We start from the raw sequence: 16,485 nt of genomic DNA, 5'->3' as shown, positions 1-16,485 counted from the left end.
ATGGATACGTCATTAATTTTTACCATCAATAAAAAGTGGGACACAATGTGACCTTCTGCTCACTGAACCTTAAAAGCAGTAATGAATGAATGGAAAAATGCTTTTTAATTTTTAAAAGCGCATTTAGTCACGTCGTCTGTTCCAGAAGGCGGATCCACAGAATTAAAATGAGTTCGCAGCCGTTACGCACGTTACAGGTGTGCAAAGTGTTCATGTTTCTGCACACACACGTATATGGAATGTGTTTAACGTGGCACTGTGTTTCGCGTTATGAGTAATACGGTACGTCCACAATCAGATATTAAGACCGGTTCCACTAGAGGACATCATTAATTTGTTGTCATTAAGCTGGTGAATTTTTATTCTGAAGGGTCATTTTTATAAATCATCTGATATTTGACGTCTGCAGGGGAGCGATGACTTTTGCTGTACGAGCGAAGAGCGCGTGGCCCCGGCGCCGCACCGTGGCGCATCCTCCTCGGCCGGGTGAGGGTGTCCCAGACCAGGTAAAAACGCGGTGAGCTGCGGGTGCGGACACGTCCGGGGGCTCTTTCAACGGGTGCCAAAGGGCTTCCTCGTCACAGCCGTTGAGATGCACGCTGTTATACCATTTCCGGCGACGGGCCTTTGTGGCGCCGGAACTCGGCACCGCTGCGCTCTCGTCTTGCCCTTCTCAGGGGGACACTCCTTTTGTGGGCGCCGTTGTGGTAAAGGTTCAGTCTTGCTCATTTTGCCCGCCCCGGGCCTTTCGCACCGAAGGAGGTGCGCGCTGAAGGCCGGGGTGTCGGCGCGGCGCCCCGCGGTGGCCCCGTCCACATTTCCCGTGGCCCGGTGCGTGCGGGGACGGGAACGGAGGGCCCGTCTTCGCCTCTAATCTCCTTTGCGGAGCTTTTTATGACCAGTGAAAGAGCCGACGGCGCTTTATTAAGCCGTTCCCTTTGTCGGGGACTTAACATCAGTTAGCTGGTTCCAGGCGGGGAACAATAATCACTTTTTAACTCAGCTTCGCACCTCGAGTGCCGACAAAAACTCCAGCTGATTAATGCCTCCTTTCAGAGCCACACAATCTATAATTAATTGCCAGAGGCAAAATTAATAGACGTTAATGGGCGCTTGAATCAAAAGCGAAGGGGCAAAAAGCTGCAAGTGAAAGCTATTAATTATATGCTGAGGGATGGGCGGGCAGAGAGCAGGGGGCGGGGCCAGGCCTGCCGAGGGGTTCGAAAGGGCCTCTGGCCTGCACGATTCACATGGGCTTCCGCTGAGTGCGCGCTGAAAGGGGGCCGGCCAGGGGGGGCTTTTGTGGCGGCGCTGAGCCCCGATTGTTCCGCGTGAAAGGGGTGACATCTGTCCTGGGGTGTGTGAGACTCTGATCTGCCCACCCCCTGCGGAATCGGAGATTGTAAGCGACAAAGGAGGGAGGCCGCGGCACCCGGGCCCGCAGAACTGGTGCCTGCCTTTGATCCGAATCAAATGAGCATGTGTCTGGGCTCAACTGCCACCCCCCCCCCACCAGTCCACCCCAATCCACCCCAATCCACCCCAGTGCACCCCCGATACACTGCACTGCGCCACCCTGCCCCTAGAGGCGCTGCCTCTTTAAACGGAACAGTCTTACTCTGCTTCTAGAACTCGTCCCATTCCGGAACCAACGACGGGGGGGCGGTTTCCAAGATCCCCTTCGCCATTTTCCATCAGAACATTACATTTACATTTATTTATTTCTCGGACGCTTAGTGTTATCAGCCCACACACCTTATTTACTGCGGTGACTTATACTGTTAGATACACTGCTTACATGGGTCACTCATCCATACATCAGTGGAACACACACTCCAGGTGCGCCGAAACGTTGCCGCAGTCTTGCGCGAACATTTAAACCCAAGTGTTTCGGAGCCCCCCACATGTGAGAGCCCCACCAGCTTCTCCACCGAAACCCACTTGTGAGGTCAACCGCATCTCGTGTGGCTTTGAGACCCCCGCAGCTGGGGAGCACAAGGCTTCACCGCCCGCCGTTCGTCACCGTTCGTTTGGACTGTGTGTACTGTGTTTGTACTCTGTGAGTACTGAGTACTGAGTATTTTGTGTGTGCTGTGCGTATGTCTCACACACACTGCTGTGCAGTTCCCTTCCACATGATCACTGACATCAGCTGCTAACTTTAGTGCCTGAAGTTTGTTTGTTTGTTTTACTGTATTTCCGCAGCTGGTCGCTGGGGGCGCTATAATTCTGCATCTCTCAGTGCGTGTAATTGCACGAGAGAGGTATTTAAATGTAATTTTTACACGACTTTACTCAGGCATGCTTTCAAAGATTAGTGTTCAGTGACGTCGACCCCGATCTCTAATGTGCACAGAATGAACATCAGTACAGTCGATTTGATTTATTATTATTATTATTATTATTATTATTATTATTATTATTATTTTATACTTATCTTCGTGGAATATGTATCGATATAATTATGCCACTTTATAAATTAATACCTCTTGTTTTTGATACCTAAATGTTCTTGATCGATATCCTCTGTTTTCCTTACGCACTGTAATAATTACACACTCCTAATTTTTTTAATGTTGCATAAGTATCTGATCTAATTGACCTGATTATGCAGTAGCTCGAGGCCATAATAAACAGTACCACGTTATACTGCACCGCTCTACCCTGTTTCGCACCAGGTACCACAGTATACCGCGCACTCTATGTCACTGTACCACATCACGCCACAACGCACCACACTTTACCACCCTGTGGCGCGTTGCGCCGAGGCGGCAGCGTGCGCGCGCGCTCTGCGCATGCCCACCACACCTCCGAGAGCCGCGCGCGCCCAGGGCAGGTACTGCGCTCCCTGACTGACAGCTCCTTCATCAAAAGCTCGCGGATCCGCGCGCTTATTAGCGTCCCGAGAAATGCTCGCGCGGAGATGGGGAGCGGAGCGGCCGCGTGGCGCGTGAGGAACCTCTGGGCTTCGAGTCCCGCGCGCCTCTCGGACTGGTGACGAACTGATGACGAGCTGGTGCTGATCGCCGTGGAGCTCGCGCGCGCTCACCTTATTCTTGTTATTATTATTCTTATTATTAGTATTATTATTATTATTATTATTATTGCGGAGGTGTGTTTGTGCGCCGAAAGTGAGCCGAGCGCGCGCGCGCCGAGGAGCCGCACCGGGGATCGGAACCCGAGCGCCAACCCCGGCCCCGCCGAGGCGAGGGAGGATCGGGAGCGAGGAGCGGGAGCCCCACCGAGGCATGGATCGCTCGTGGACTAATGACACTGCGCGCCGCGGAGGGTTTTAGGGTCTGATCCAACAAATCCACGGGACCGCTGACTTCTTCTCGCGCACCAACTTTCTCGTCGCTCCTCCTTCGGGGTCTCCGAGCGGCTCCGCCGAGGCGCGTGGCAGGCAGCGCGCGCGCGCGAGCCGAGCACCAGTACCAGCACCACCATGTTCCAGCACAACAAGAAGTGCTTCACCATCGAGTCCCTGGTCGGCAAGGAGTCGAGTCCCCCCGGCGCCGGGGACGAGCCCGTGCGACCGACGGCGCTCAGGTTCACGGAGTCCGTTCCTCCCGCTGCTCATCCTCCTCCTCCTCCTCCTCCTCCTCCTCCTCCCGCTCATCCTCCTCATCCTCCTCCTCCTCCCTTCGCCAGCTGCTTCCAGAACTCGGGCAGGAGCCTCTACTCGAGCCCAGAGGTCCTGTTCTCGGACCCGGGCTCGCACGCGCACTCGCACGCGCACTCGGCCACCTCCACCCTGTCGCTGCACCCCCTGCAGCTGCCCTCGCAGCCCTTCTTCAGCCCCCACCACAGGGAGACGCTCAACTTCTACCCGTGGGTCCTGCGGAGCCGCTTCCTGGGACACCGCTTCCAAGGCGAGTACCTCCCACCCCCCGCCGCGCGGCGCGCGTGCCGCCCTCGCGCGCGAGAATCACGCGGCTTCTTCTCCCTCAGCAGACAATGTAACCACCCGTGTCCCTCTTTGTCTCATCCGTAATAATAATGATGATCGTAGTGATAACAATCATAATAAACAGTAATAATATTGATAATAATAATACGTCAATTAATTCTTATATCAATAAGTAATAATAACTGTTGAAAGGTTGATCTGTGCTCAACACATGCATTGGATTCTATTTAACTCATTTGCCTCGGGGGATATTCCACGTGTGAACCGAGGCATTTATTGTTCTTCTTCTTATTATTATTATTATTATTATTATTATTATTTTTATTATTATTAATGTCGTTGTTAATAATAATGGTGAGAATAATTTTTATTATCGTCGTTGTTGTTAACAGCAACAACGGTACTTAATACAATAACACGTAAAGTACATTTGAAAGTATCAAGTAACTTGGAGTCATTCAGGCGGTAAAAGTTTGAGTTATAAATTTAATTTACTTATTTCATACTAAAATTATTTTAAAGTAAAAATAAATATATCTTTTAAACTACATGCATTATCTATTACACCGGGCTTACAGATTTAAAAAAAAACATAAAGCAACAGCAATGTATGTTTTATACTGAAATGTATAAGCGGTAATAATAATATCAGTATTTGAATTCTGTGTTATTTGAGTTACTGCTGCGCCACAATATATGATGACACATAATAAATAAAAACAGGGCGCTCAGAGCAGAAGAGGAGAATCTTTGTAGCCCACCACGTTTCACCACGTTTCACCGCAATTTCAGCAGCATTTCACCGCAGCGCGCGCTGACACGGGAGCCGCTCACGAACGAAGCGCCTCGGTCCGCTTCTCCCTCCGTCTCCTGTCTCCTCCCTCACATCCTTACCCCGATCCTTACCCCGATCCTTACCCCGATTTACCCGTTTGTACAGCACAGCAGAGTCCTTTTTACTGCATCAGTTCAGGGTGAGTAGAGCAGCACAGCGGGAGGTGGGATTCGAACCTTCAGCTGCGACGGGACCGAAAACACACAAGTGTGTGATGTGTGTCACCTTTACTGTGGTATCTGTACTGTGGTTCTGTACTCTTACGTATTTCTAGCAGTATCGCAAATGCGCCTTTCAATTAACAGCCACATTTTCTTATTATTATTATTTTAGTAATTGATACTTTATTTCATTATTATTATTTTATTCTTATTATTATTATTATCACTGTCAGTTATTTAAAGGTGCGTCTTTCTCCCCCGTGCCCGACACACACCTCTCCTACCTTCCTCTCGACTTCTTTAACCTTATTAAAGCACTGAGGTTATTATTTAATAAATTCTGCGTTTATTTTGGTTGAAAAGCAGCGACGTGTCGAACCGCCGGTGCGCCGAAACGTTATTAATAATTCATAATTGTTATTAATTATGAATAATAACTTTTTAGTAAGAAAAAAGGTGGGATGTTTCTGTATAAATTATATTTATCGAGACATTTTCCTCATACGTTTCAAGTGAATTTGCGCTGAAAGAAATACAGCGATTTATGAAGAAATATGAGCTTTTATGAAGAATTTGGAGGAAGTGCTAATATCTGCATGGCAAAAAGGAGCTTTGGGGGGTTTGGAGGAGGGGGGGCTGACACACAATTCGTCGTCTTTTCACAAAATGTGTCCGTGAATAAATGAGACCAAAGCAAACAACAAAAGTGGAAATGAGCGAAACACGGAAAACGAAATTCGATCCGCGTTTAAAACGTTTCGCAGCGAAACACTTTCGGCGCCGAAAACTGCGCTGATGCTGCTGCACGCGGCGCGAACGCATGATCGGATTCGCGTCGTTCCCGCGTGATCACGGAGACATAAAGGAGCACGTGCGGTTGTGCACGAGAATTAAAAGGAACAAAAGGTGAAAATGAATGTTTTATAAACGACTGCCTTCAGAGCTAAGAAATAAAATGATTTAAATTGGTCCTCAGCAGAGATGATTAACTCTGTGACATTGATGGACAGCATATAATTATCGTTAAAAAGAATAAAACGTATAATTTAGTATTATAATAATAATAATAATAATAATAATAATAATAATAAATATCCTTCCCGCCATGAATACTGCATTAATAATTTGCCAGCGGGGAGATGTGTAAAAACCCTTTATTTTTATCAGTAACACTTTTTACTCATAATTCGGCAGATCTTTTCCTACCCCCCCCCCCCCCCCCCCCCCACATGGGCACAATCACTAGAAACCTCCTCTTGGATGAAGTGACTCTCAGATATTGTTCTGTGAAGTTCTGGGCCGTGCTGTCGATCTCCTTCACCCTGTTCTGTACAGGATTTGTGAAAAAGCAAGGTAAAAACATGGTAGAACATAAAAACATATATATATACATGGACTGCATGTCCCCAGAACACACACATGCACACAAACAATACTAACCTTTCAACTATACTTTTTGCAGGTATACAGACATTTTATTAACATTTTATTTCACATTTTGGGTCTGTTTTCAACATAAGACCGTTTTACTGTAGGTGAGCGTGTTTACACTGTTTACACAATTTGGAGTGCTCTGTAATGTGGACACGAGGCCCTTTCGGCCTCGCCGAGACCCCCCCCCCAACCCGTAAGCGCGCCACAGGAATGTGGGAAGAGTGTGAGAAGCAGCCTGTGACACCGTGGGCCCCGTTGCGGCTGAGGGTGCCATTGGGAAAGCAGCGCGTCGTCTAATCGCCATCGTCATCATCATCGCCGCCATCACCATCGTCATCATCGCCATCATCGCCATCGTCGTCTATCCAGGCTGCCGCGTGTTCACTTGTCCAAACAGTCGCGTGTCAATAACCCACCAAGCCGAGAGACGCCGTTCCTTCCTTTTCCACGACCTCGGACGTGCAGCTCAATACCGCAGCCGGAAGGCTTCCGAAGCCCCCCGCCCCCCCGGGCTTCACCTGGACTCCCTTATGTACTTTGTTTATTCGCCCTGCTGGGGCTGGGGGCTCGGCGCTGGGTGGTCCCGATAACGCGGCGATTTGTTAAAGGAGGCGGATCAATAGCAGCGGCCTCCTTCGCCCCTTGTTGACGGGCACGACGTCGCCGTGTCAGGTGTGTCGGGCGTGCCGGCCGCTGCTCGGGCCTCTGTCCCAGGTAATTGCTGGAAGTCACAGGCTGCTGTTAGCGCTCTGCAGATGGGGCCCCCAGATAGAAAAGGGCCCTTTTGTTTGCTGACAGAGCAGATCCTCCCGCTAATGGTCTCCAATAACCTGGAGAGCGATTGTTTGGACAGGACTAAATACGGCCGAGGGGACGGAGCGGTTGAGGATTACCGGCCGTGAGCGGCAAGCATTGTTGTGAGAAACGCGTGTAAGATGTGAGCCGTGTCTCTGGGCCATCGGGGTGCGGGGTAAACAGGATCTAGAGCTGACCCCCAGCCCACCCCCCTCCCGCGATAATGGACGGCTTGGCTGTCATCGGGGAAAAAGGGTCACTTGGCCCCGTCACTCACCTGCTCGCTCGGCCCCAAACGGTGCGGAGACACGGTGAGCAGCGCCAGCTGAGGGCCTTCGCCCGCTCCGGTGACGTTGGGGGTCTCTTGTGTTTCCAGAGAGGGAGAGGGGGCCTGAAAGAAAGAGCTGGGACGGCAGCCTAAGCTCTCCACAAAGCTTATGGATTGTGCACAAGACTGTTTTGGTGCTGAGAACCGGGAGCCGGGTGCTCTCCTTCAGTCTCATCGGCGGGGGTTAGGAGGGCTGCACGTTTTGGTGGCTCCAGCAACATGTGCGGGTGGCACCTCTCCCGGGAGCACCAGGATCGACCGTCTTAGGTTGTTAGACCCGACGCACCGGGGGCGACCGTGATCGGTGAGCACATGGTCACCGGGTCCCTTCCCCACCGAGTCCCACTCGCCGTCCACCGTAGCAACTGCTGTGGCAAGACGGGGCCTGTTAGAGCAGGGAGAACGGACGCCGCGTCGCCACAGGTGCCATCTGGTTCTCTCCCGGCCGTGCCGGGGGGGGGTGGGGGGTGCTAACCGAGGATTGGCTGAGTCGCGTTCCAGCCCACGCCCTCCGAGCGTTCCCATCGCACCACCGCAGGGCCGTGACGCTGTCCGGCTGAGACTCGGGGACCGTTCCTCCGTTTCCCCGCTCCCTCGGGGGTGGAGCTGGGGGAGGGGGGTGTTCTGCGGTGATGCAACACAGCAGATGATGCCAGAGCAAAAGCACATCCGTTTCCCCGCCGTCGCCAAGGCGGAGGCGCGCGACTGCGGGCCGCTGGAGACGCCGCTCGACGGCAGTCGCACAAACTGAAACTGCACAGTGCAGAACTGGACGGGATTCTCAGCAGAGCCGCTACAGGGAGGAAAGTTCCGGCAATGATGGGAGGATCGATTGCGTCACGGCGTCTGTAATCGAGATTTTGGGGTGGAAGCATCAGATACTAGAGCCTTTTGTTCTCCATGATGAGTTTGTTTTCCATCACGATTTCTACTTGGTCGCTGGTGCTTCCTGGGGGCTCTAGTAGGTAGCGCCGTCACCTTGCGGTTGAAGGATGTGGGTTCAAATCTCAGCTCTGTTACATTACCCTTGACTAAGGTACATACCTTGAAAAATGGCCAGAAATTACCCTGCTGTTAAAAATGGATAAATTATTATTATAGGAGAGTACAAATTTAAGATTACAGGTAGTCTTGGACAAGGGTGTCAGATAAATGATGTTTAATGCTAATAGTCTTCAAAATAAATTTTGAACCAGAAAGCAGACTGAGGTACACATAAATACATAGATATAGATACATAGATTATACATACATACAGTAGATACATAAGTACATATAGATACATAACTAGATAAACAGAGACACATATAGGTACATATAGATAGGTGGGTACTTTGATGTCGCCCTTGGGCATCCAGAATGGGGTCCAGACCCACAGTGGTTATTTGTGATGGGCTGCAGACCTCAGTGAGCCGGTAGTTTCCATCGCGAGCCCCGTGGCGGACGACGCAGGACGCTCTCGTGCGCCGCGTGTCGACCGCTCCGCCCTGCGATGGAGCAGTGAACGTAGCGGGCCGGGCCCCCGCGCACCAGGAGGGGCGCTAAGAGCATTCCCCGCCGGGCCACCGTGGACATTTCCCTCCCGCTTCCCTTCGTCCGCTCTTCGGTCCCTCACGGCCGGGGGGCAGAGAGCCCACTTTCCAACGCGCCTCAATGTTGCTGAAAGCGGTTAAAGATTCACCGGGAGGAGCAGTGAGATTCCAGTGGGCTCTGGCGCTGCAGCACTTTTGTGGCTGAGGTTACATGCGGTACGATGACGGTTACAGTTACACTGCGCCGCAGGTAGTGGCACTGCGACCTCTCGAACCCTCTGCTGCTGTTTATCGACAACAGAGGAGCAGCTGCTGCTCTGGAACAGGAGACACTTGTGTCAGACGTCTCTGGACTGGTGTCAAAGGGACACGTTCTTGATGTTTTTAATGCCTCCCGTTAATATAAGGAGGGAATATCAGTCTATCGTGAAGCGTGAACTTGTACTTTTTACCGTACGACGCTACAGCTCATTATAATGCAAACCGCAATGCATTGTGGGTTTTGTGGTCACTAAATAACGCGTGATTGTTGGTCCATCGCCCAAGAACACTCACTTCGGACACTTTTCTTTAATGTTTTCATACATTCCAGTTATGACGCTCTGGTTGAGCAGGAAGAGAGTATTTATTGCATTTAAAGGGTTATTTGCATGTTTAGTCATTTAAAAGGGCGTGATGAGACTGTTTGGTAGCAGCCTAATAAGTACGTGTTAAATATTAAAAATAATAGCAGTGGTTGTTAACATGGTAAAAAGGCTGTTGTACATCCCTTGCTTTATATTTTACGCCGGAGTGGGTGTGAAGCTCTTGGTGACGTGAGCTGGATTCTCATGTGGCTTTTTCACTGAGCCTCATATGTGAGGTTAAAAAACTGCAATAAAGCAGTCAAGTTTTTTTTTTTTTAAACAGAAAAATGATTTTCCTCCACTTACTTTCTGCTGTTTTTGTTATCGATACTAATATTTATGGTTAAGTGCTCCTGCAAGTATTCGCTCAGACTGCCACGGCCATTTTTCCCCATCGTTCTCCATTTTTTCCCTGCGAAGCAGCGGATTTCACAGCGAAAGATGCTGATGAAAACACCTGTGACTGGAGCACGTTGGCCCTGATGGACCGAGAGGCCTCCCGCGTGGCCACCAACCGTCCTCCCATTCGCCCGTTCCTGCCGGTTTTGTTTGCGCGTCATTGCGGCGGCGGCGGCGGTGGCGGCACCCTGCACCTTGGGTCCCGCTGACGGGGCGACCGGCCCCCTCTCTCTGCGCTCCCACAATTTTCTGGATCTATTTGCTTATGTAAAATATTTCATTTTTACGTGTGATTTTAATAAACGGCCCACGCGCCGGCGCCTCCAGATGTTGTCGGCCGATGGGGAAAACGGCGTAAACAATGCAACCGAAAAACGCCGGATTTTACTACTGCCTCGCGTTGAATGAACTCAAGGTGTAGCTCATCGATTTTGATTTGCTTAACTGCACATCAGTACCTTCCGCACAATCGCTTTTGCATTTGCTCCAGGCCCGGTGATTTACGTAGGACGTCCCGCCAAGCATCAGCCGGCATTAAAGATGAGACGCGTGTCGGCTCAGTCCAAACATCGGTATACAAATTACGGTACGATGAGGCCGACGGCGGCGACTTTGCCGCACTGACCTGCTGCTGTAGGGAAACTGTCTCCACATCCCTAGAACTTCATGGTTTTGGACGTCAAACCTCATTTAGTCAAAATGTCTCGGCAAAGAATATTTTGCATAATAACCTTCGACAGGCTTTCTGTAGCTGGGCTGTGAGTTGGTCACCGAGTGACACGACTGGGGCACCAGGTGCTACTGAGCTTTAAGGACCTGGCTCCATATCCCACACCCTACCGTAGTTCCTTTCTTGAAGGTACCTTCCCTAGTCTGACATAGTCGACATTATCCGGTAATGGGTAAATCGGGGTAAGTCACTTTGGAGGAGAGGGTCAGGTAAGTGGGGACAGCCGGTCGTGTCGTGGTTAGAGGTTCTGCCCCTTGAATCCCAAGGTTCCGGGTTCCAATCCCACCTCCGGCTGTAGTAACCCTGGGCAATGTTGTTACCCTAAATTCCTCCGGTAAAATGACCCAGCTGTATGAATGGGTAAATAATTGTAGGTCGCTTAACAGTGAAAGCTGCTTTGGAGGAAATCGTCAGGTAAACGAGGTAAAAAATGACGGGCTGTGGAGCCTGTACCAGAGTAGGCCCAGCCCATTGTACTGCATTAATTGTTTTTATGTGAAATAGAGTTTTATTGGGGGAAGCCTGATGTACTGACCTCACCCCCCCCCCCCCCCCCAAGATACACCTTTTTAAATGGATTTCCTACTCAAGTCAAAGCTTTTCAGTCGCTTTGCAGAAGAATTTGTAACGAATGTTTAATAAACATGTTCATATATCAATGAAGAAACAGATTTTTTGATTGTCGGCCCTCTGCGCCGCACCTCCTGCGAGCTCCATCCCTCAGCCTGTACTCGCGATGGAAGGGGCTCCGCCGGTAAAGTAGGAGTAGCCAGTAAGCGGCCCGGGACGAGGCAGCGACCAGCAGTAACGCCCCCCCCCCAACCCCCACCTTCGCTCCACGAACTCGTAAATCCTTGCGGCGTTTTTTTTTTTTTTTTTTTCGCCAAGCGCTGCCACTTTTCCCCTGTGAACCATCGCAATGGAATGATGGCGCAATTATCGCCGAACTGTCATCAGCGCCGTTGACAGACCTCTGGCACCGTTTTATATATTTTCAATTGTGAGCAAATACCTATTTGTGTTCCCCCTCCCCCCTCCTCCCCCCCACCCGGCTTCAGAGAGCGATATGAAGAGGCTTGTTTTTGTCTGCCCATAGGCCATCAATCTCGTCCATTAACATTTTTTGCAGCAAGCGAAGACAGCCTGGTGTTATGCCGGGGAACACGAACACAGCTGAGTTACGACCTAAATGTGAGTGAAAGACGCGAAAGCGCTCGAACTTGAAAAGTGACACCGGGGGTGGGTGTCGGGGGGAGCGGGCGCGTGCGCTCAGTCGTAAATCATTATCGCGGCCTCTCACTGGAGAGGCGCCGGAAGGGTCGCCCCACGCGAGTCCCTCGCCCCCGACTCGAGGGGGTGTTCGCAGAGCTTTCGGCTCATTTGAACGCTCTTCTCGAGATGTTGTCTCGCCAAGAGTCCCGTTGCGCTTCAAAGTCCCCGTCTAAGGTGCGTGAATGAGTCGAGTTTGAGACTCGAACCCGCGCAGGCCGTGGAGCTCGGTGTCCTTCCGAGGACAGGTACAGCGAGTGTGTGGAGGTGCAGGTGGCAGTGCCGTCACCTGGATTTACCGCTGTACTTGGGGTAAACGGCGGCTCCGACGGGTGCTGGGTTTCACCGCGGCAGCCGGTTTGCTTTTCTGCTGAAAATAAATCTTCGCTCGAGAGATGGGAGGAAAAAAAGGCGACGTTCGCACCTTGAACCAGTGAGAGTACAGAAATGGCGCTGACGTCGCGAGCGGCAGGCGCAGCGTGCGCGGCTTGGCGGAGGGTCTGCGTCGATAGCGGGGTGTCAGTTAAACATTAGAGGCCTGCCGCGGGGAGAGAGCGCTCGAACCCGGCTCCATCCGGCGCCGATCCGCACCGGTGGGAACGCGACCCGCTAGAGGAAGCCGAGAGGGCGCTTGGCGAAGCGGCTCGGAGGCCTGACGCTGGATGTCGAAGGATGTGCCTGATTTAGAGTGTGGGAACACGCGCGCGCAAACACACACACCCCCCAGTGCAGAGACGTCGATTCATTCCTGTCTGTCATCCTGAAGACGCCGTTTCCTGCCCTCCCCTCCCAGGTGAGGACAGCAGCCCGGAGAGCCTGCTCCTGCACGGGCCCTTCTCCCGCAAGCCCAAGCGCATCCGCACGGCCTTCTCGCCCTCGCAGCTGCTGCGGCTGGAGCGCGCCTTCGAGAAGAACCACTACGTGGTCGGTGCCGAGCGGAAGCAGCTCGCCAACGGCCTCTGCCTCACCGAGACGCAGGTAAGGGCGGGGGAGGGGCGGGAAGAGGCCGCCGGGCTGTACCACCAGGGTTCAGGGACGTGAGCACGCAGGGGGTTATGCGGGCTTCCAGGGTTACGGTTAACGTGGTCGGGCTGAAGGTTAGAACCATTAGAGATAGGATTCGCACCGTTAGGGTTCGGACAGATAGGGTTGCTATGGTAACGGTTAGGGTTGGCACGGTAAGGGTTAGGGTCACCGCAGTTAGGGTGAGGGTCGGGGTTTGGACAATCAGAGTTGATATTAGGGTTACATTTACAGTGAGGGTTAAATTTACGGTTACAGTTACGGTTAGGGTTAGCAGCGTTAAGGTTAGCATGCAGGGTTCCGGGACTCAGCTGAGCGAACGACTCTCCGTGACTCACAGGGCTGCGGTGTCTCACGACTCCGACACGTCTCTCACACACCTGTAGCCGTGACGACCTCCACAGTCACGCTGCCAGGCGGTGACACATTGGGGATGTGCCGGCGGAGCACCGGGATCGCTGCGGGTCCCCTGTCGCTGCACACTCATCGTGGCGTAAGAGGTGTCGGCGCCCTACGAACACGAGAAAAACAGGCCGCGGGAGGAGATCTGCAGTGCAGATAAAGGGATTTTTTTTCCAAAACCGCACAACACAATAGGAAGCTTCCGGCAAGAGGGGGTCTGGCAGAGATTCAAGACACGGAGCGCTCCTATTGTACTGCTAGAAAGGGTGGAAATGTTTCTTTGCGCTGTTGCCCTAACTTACCTGACGTGGGACTGGGATCGCTGCGGTCCCCTCGGATGGAGGAGGACCTAAAGGAAACCGCACACCGAGGGTGCCGTGGTTGTACCGTCGCGGCCGGGACGTGAGCAGAAGCGCGTGAGGAACACGGCCGTAGGAACGTCGACGAAGAATTCAAACCGCTCTTTCTAAGTAGCTATAAGGCCGCGAGACGGGATCCCTCGCAGTTGGTTCTCACGTGTTCCGTGACGCAACGACGTGTCCTTTGTGTAAAACGTCATGTAAATCAACTGGGCGACTAATAAAACGCAGCCGTTGGGGATCGAGCCAACTGGGCGAGGATGTAACGGGAGAAGATGGCTGCGGTTCGGTGTGAACGCCGCACCGGAACCACCACTTTCACTCGGAAGTGTTTGCGTGCAGAGGAGTGCCGGGGGTTCCAGGTTCACGCGGACACGTTTACGGTGGCGCCGGGTTTGCTGGAGGGGGGACGACGAGGACGAGCTCGATCCCGAGGGCCTCCGGGGACTTCGTAAGCGGCGCTTACGGGAGGGTCTTGGTGGGGACGGGGTGGGGGGAGCGTGGAGCGTGGAGCGAGCAGCCCTCACTGGCATTTCTCTCCCAGGTCAAGGTCTGGTTCCAGAACCGGAGGACGAAGCACAAGCGGCAGAAGCTGGAGGAGGAGTCGCCCGAGTCGCAGCAGAAGCGCAAGGGCAGTCAGCATGTGAACCGGTGGAGGGTGGCCACGCAGCAGAGCAGCCCCGAGCACATCGACGTCACGTCGGAGGACTGAGGGCCCCGTGGGGCTCCGCTCGCCGCCCCGTCCCCCCCACCCCCCCGCCCCGCCCACTCTCACAGAGAGGAATGAACACGAGACATAAAATAAGTTAAGGAAAAAGAGACTCACAGAAACATTTTGATCGCAGAAGTGTGTCGCCAGACCACGGCGGCGAGAAAACACGCCGAGGCGAACGGCAAGCGTCGCCGTTCCCCCTCCGACGCGGCAGGAGCCTCGGCGCACGGATTTGGGCGGCGAGCACCTGGCGTAGGGCCGCAGGCCTCGCAGTGGCACCGCGAGCGCCACGTTCACCGGCCGTCTCGCAGGCTGCCTGGACCGCAGGTGTTTTTTATCCTCATTTTCCTTACTATTTAATAGGCGCCGTCCTCGAGCGAAACGTCACATTTGTCTGTTTAGTCTGTGTCCGTCTGTCCCGTCCCCTGTGAGGGATTCACACCGGACACAGTCGCCACGGTGGCACGGCGACCCCGGGACTTGACCGATGAACCATGGGACGCTGTAGGACGGGCTGTTGTCTTTGTCATGCCACTCTATGCAATTTTAATTTGGGACAAATGCAAACATGACAGAGCTAAATTAAGGTTGAAATGTACATGGAAATGTTTTTTTTTTTTATGCTAATATTTTAGTTTGACACTATTGGAATAAGTTTGTTTGTACCCTCTCATGAAGTTAGGATAGGTGTTTGGCTTTTAAAATACAGCTAATAACATGGAATGAATAGTCTTGAATGCATTTGATTTATTAAAATAATAATTTGAGCTTTGATTAATATTTTGCAGTATATTTTACTGGTGCGCGCGCAATGCATCCTGGGAAAAGCGCTGCTTCGCACTGGAACAGGAGCGCAAGTGGAGCCTTGAAATGAAACGGTGTGAATAATAATGGATTGAGTAATAATCCCTAATAATCGCACATTTTCCCAAAAATAACGTTGTTCAACAAAGGACTGAACTGCACCGCTGCCTTTTCGTTCACGGAAATAAAAATAAACTATAAAATCACTTAATAGCAATAATAGCAATTACTGTCTTAAGGGTGTCACATTATTATTATTATTATTATTATTATTATTATTATTAACCTTCTCTTTACTTTGAGGTAATTACTGTAGCTTTCTTTAAGCTTGAATCAGCATTTTTTTAAAAATGACACATAATGTCATTTTGTTTTCTCATTACATCTAAAACATTTCTGACATTTAAACAGAAACACGTGTTTTATTTTCTAGAACTACTGGCTCACGTTCAGTTCCACTCGTTACTCCCAGCGGCCCCTGTTATTTCCTAAAGGGATCATTGAAGAAGAGAAATGGGAACACACACATTCACACACACATTCACACACACAGTTGGCCCAGTTTAAAAAACTAAGAGCATAAAGTTCGGAAATGTTTTGTTTTCTCTCTGGTTGTAAATATATTTTCTCTTTTAAATTTTCTGTGTCTGTGCACCCCCCCCCCCCCCCCCCCCCCCCACACACACACACACACAGTTCTTTCTCCCAGTTCGTTTGTTAGTGTATGAGAACAGCGGTAAATGAATTTTATTTATATTTCATAAACGTTGCTGTGTGCACGTGCTCAGGCTGCTCTCAGTGTTTCCCCGCGGGGGGTAAAGGGAGCCCTTCAGGGGCACAGTCCGCTCCACATGTACAGTACACTGATTTTACTGTGTTTCTTTACTTCCTTTTTACAGCAGCACTTTCATTCATTCATTCATTCATTCATTCATTCATTCAGTCGCTCTTCTCTAAAGCGACGCAGAGCAAAAACATTTTATTTTTCTCGTTTTGCCTCCAGGGGTTTTTATCACATTTCAAGATTTTTTTCCAGAAAATTATACGTTGCTCAAAATTAATCTGAAATGTAACCTTTACATGTAATTATATGTTATTTAATTAGATTTAAGATTAAATTTATCTTAGTTTTATATTACATTTATTTTTTTGAATATTATGTTATA

The 16,485-nt window shown here is 51.1% G+C and overlaps 1 protein-coding gene across 1 annotated transcript; it reads left to right on the top strand.

The window, feature by feature from the left end:
• The first annotated feature begins 2,936 nt into the window (after positions 1-2,936).
• Positions 2,937-14,515, top strand: emx3 (empty spiracles homeobox 3). The gene is made up of 3 exons (XM_029257610.1): positions 2,937-3,872; positions 12,813-12,997; positions 14,348-14,515. The coding sequence occupies exons 1-3, from the start codon at positions 3,446-3,448 to the stop codon at positions 14,513-14,515; spliced, it is 780 nt and encodes a 259-aa protein (XP_029113443.1). The 5' UTR covers positions 2,937-3,445.
• The last annotated feature ends 1,970 nt before the right edge of the window (positions 14,516-16,485 follow it).

Source organism: Scleropages formosus, chromosome 13, assembly GCF_900964775.1.
Source record: "Scleropages formosus chromosome 13, fSclFor1.1, whole genome shotgun sequence".
NCBI lineage: Eukaryota > Metazoa > Chordata > Actinopteri > Osteoglossiformes > Osteoglossidae > Scleropages > Scleropages formosus.
Note: the sequence above shows the minus strand (reverse complement) of the source record. Positions and strands in the feature narration are given on the sequence as shown.

What these genes read in the sequence shown, in the direction of transcription:
- emx3 (XM_029257610.1), top strand. Translation starts at nt 3,446, where the DNA reads ATGTTCCAGCACAACAAGAAGTGCTTCACCATCGAGTCCCTGGTCGGC. An exon ending in CCTGGGACACCGCTTCCAAG is followed by an intron (nt 3,873 to 12,812) that starts GCGAGTACCTCC and finishes CTCCCCTCCCAG; the next exon opens with GTGAGGACAGCAGCCCGGAG. An exon ending in TCTGCCTCACCGAGACGCAG is followed by an intron (nt 12,998 to 14,347) that starts GTAAGGGCGGGG and finishes TTTCTCTCCCAG; the next exon opens with GTCAAGGTCTGGTTCCAGAA.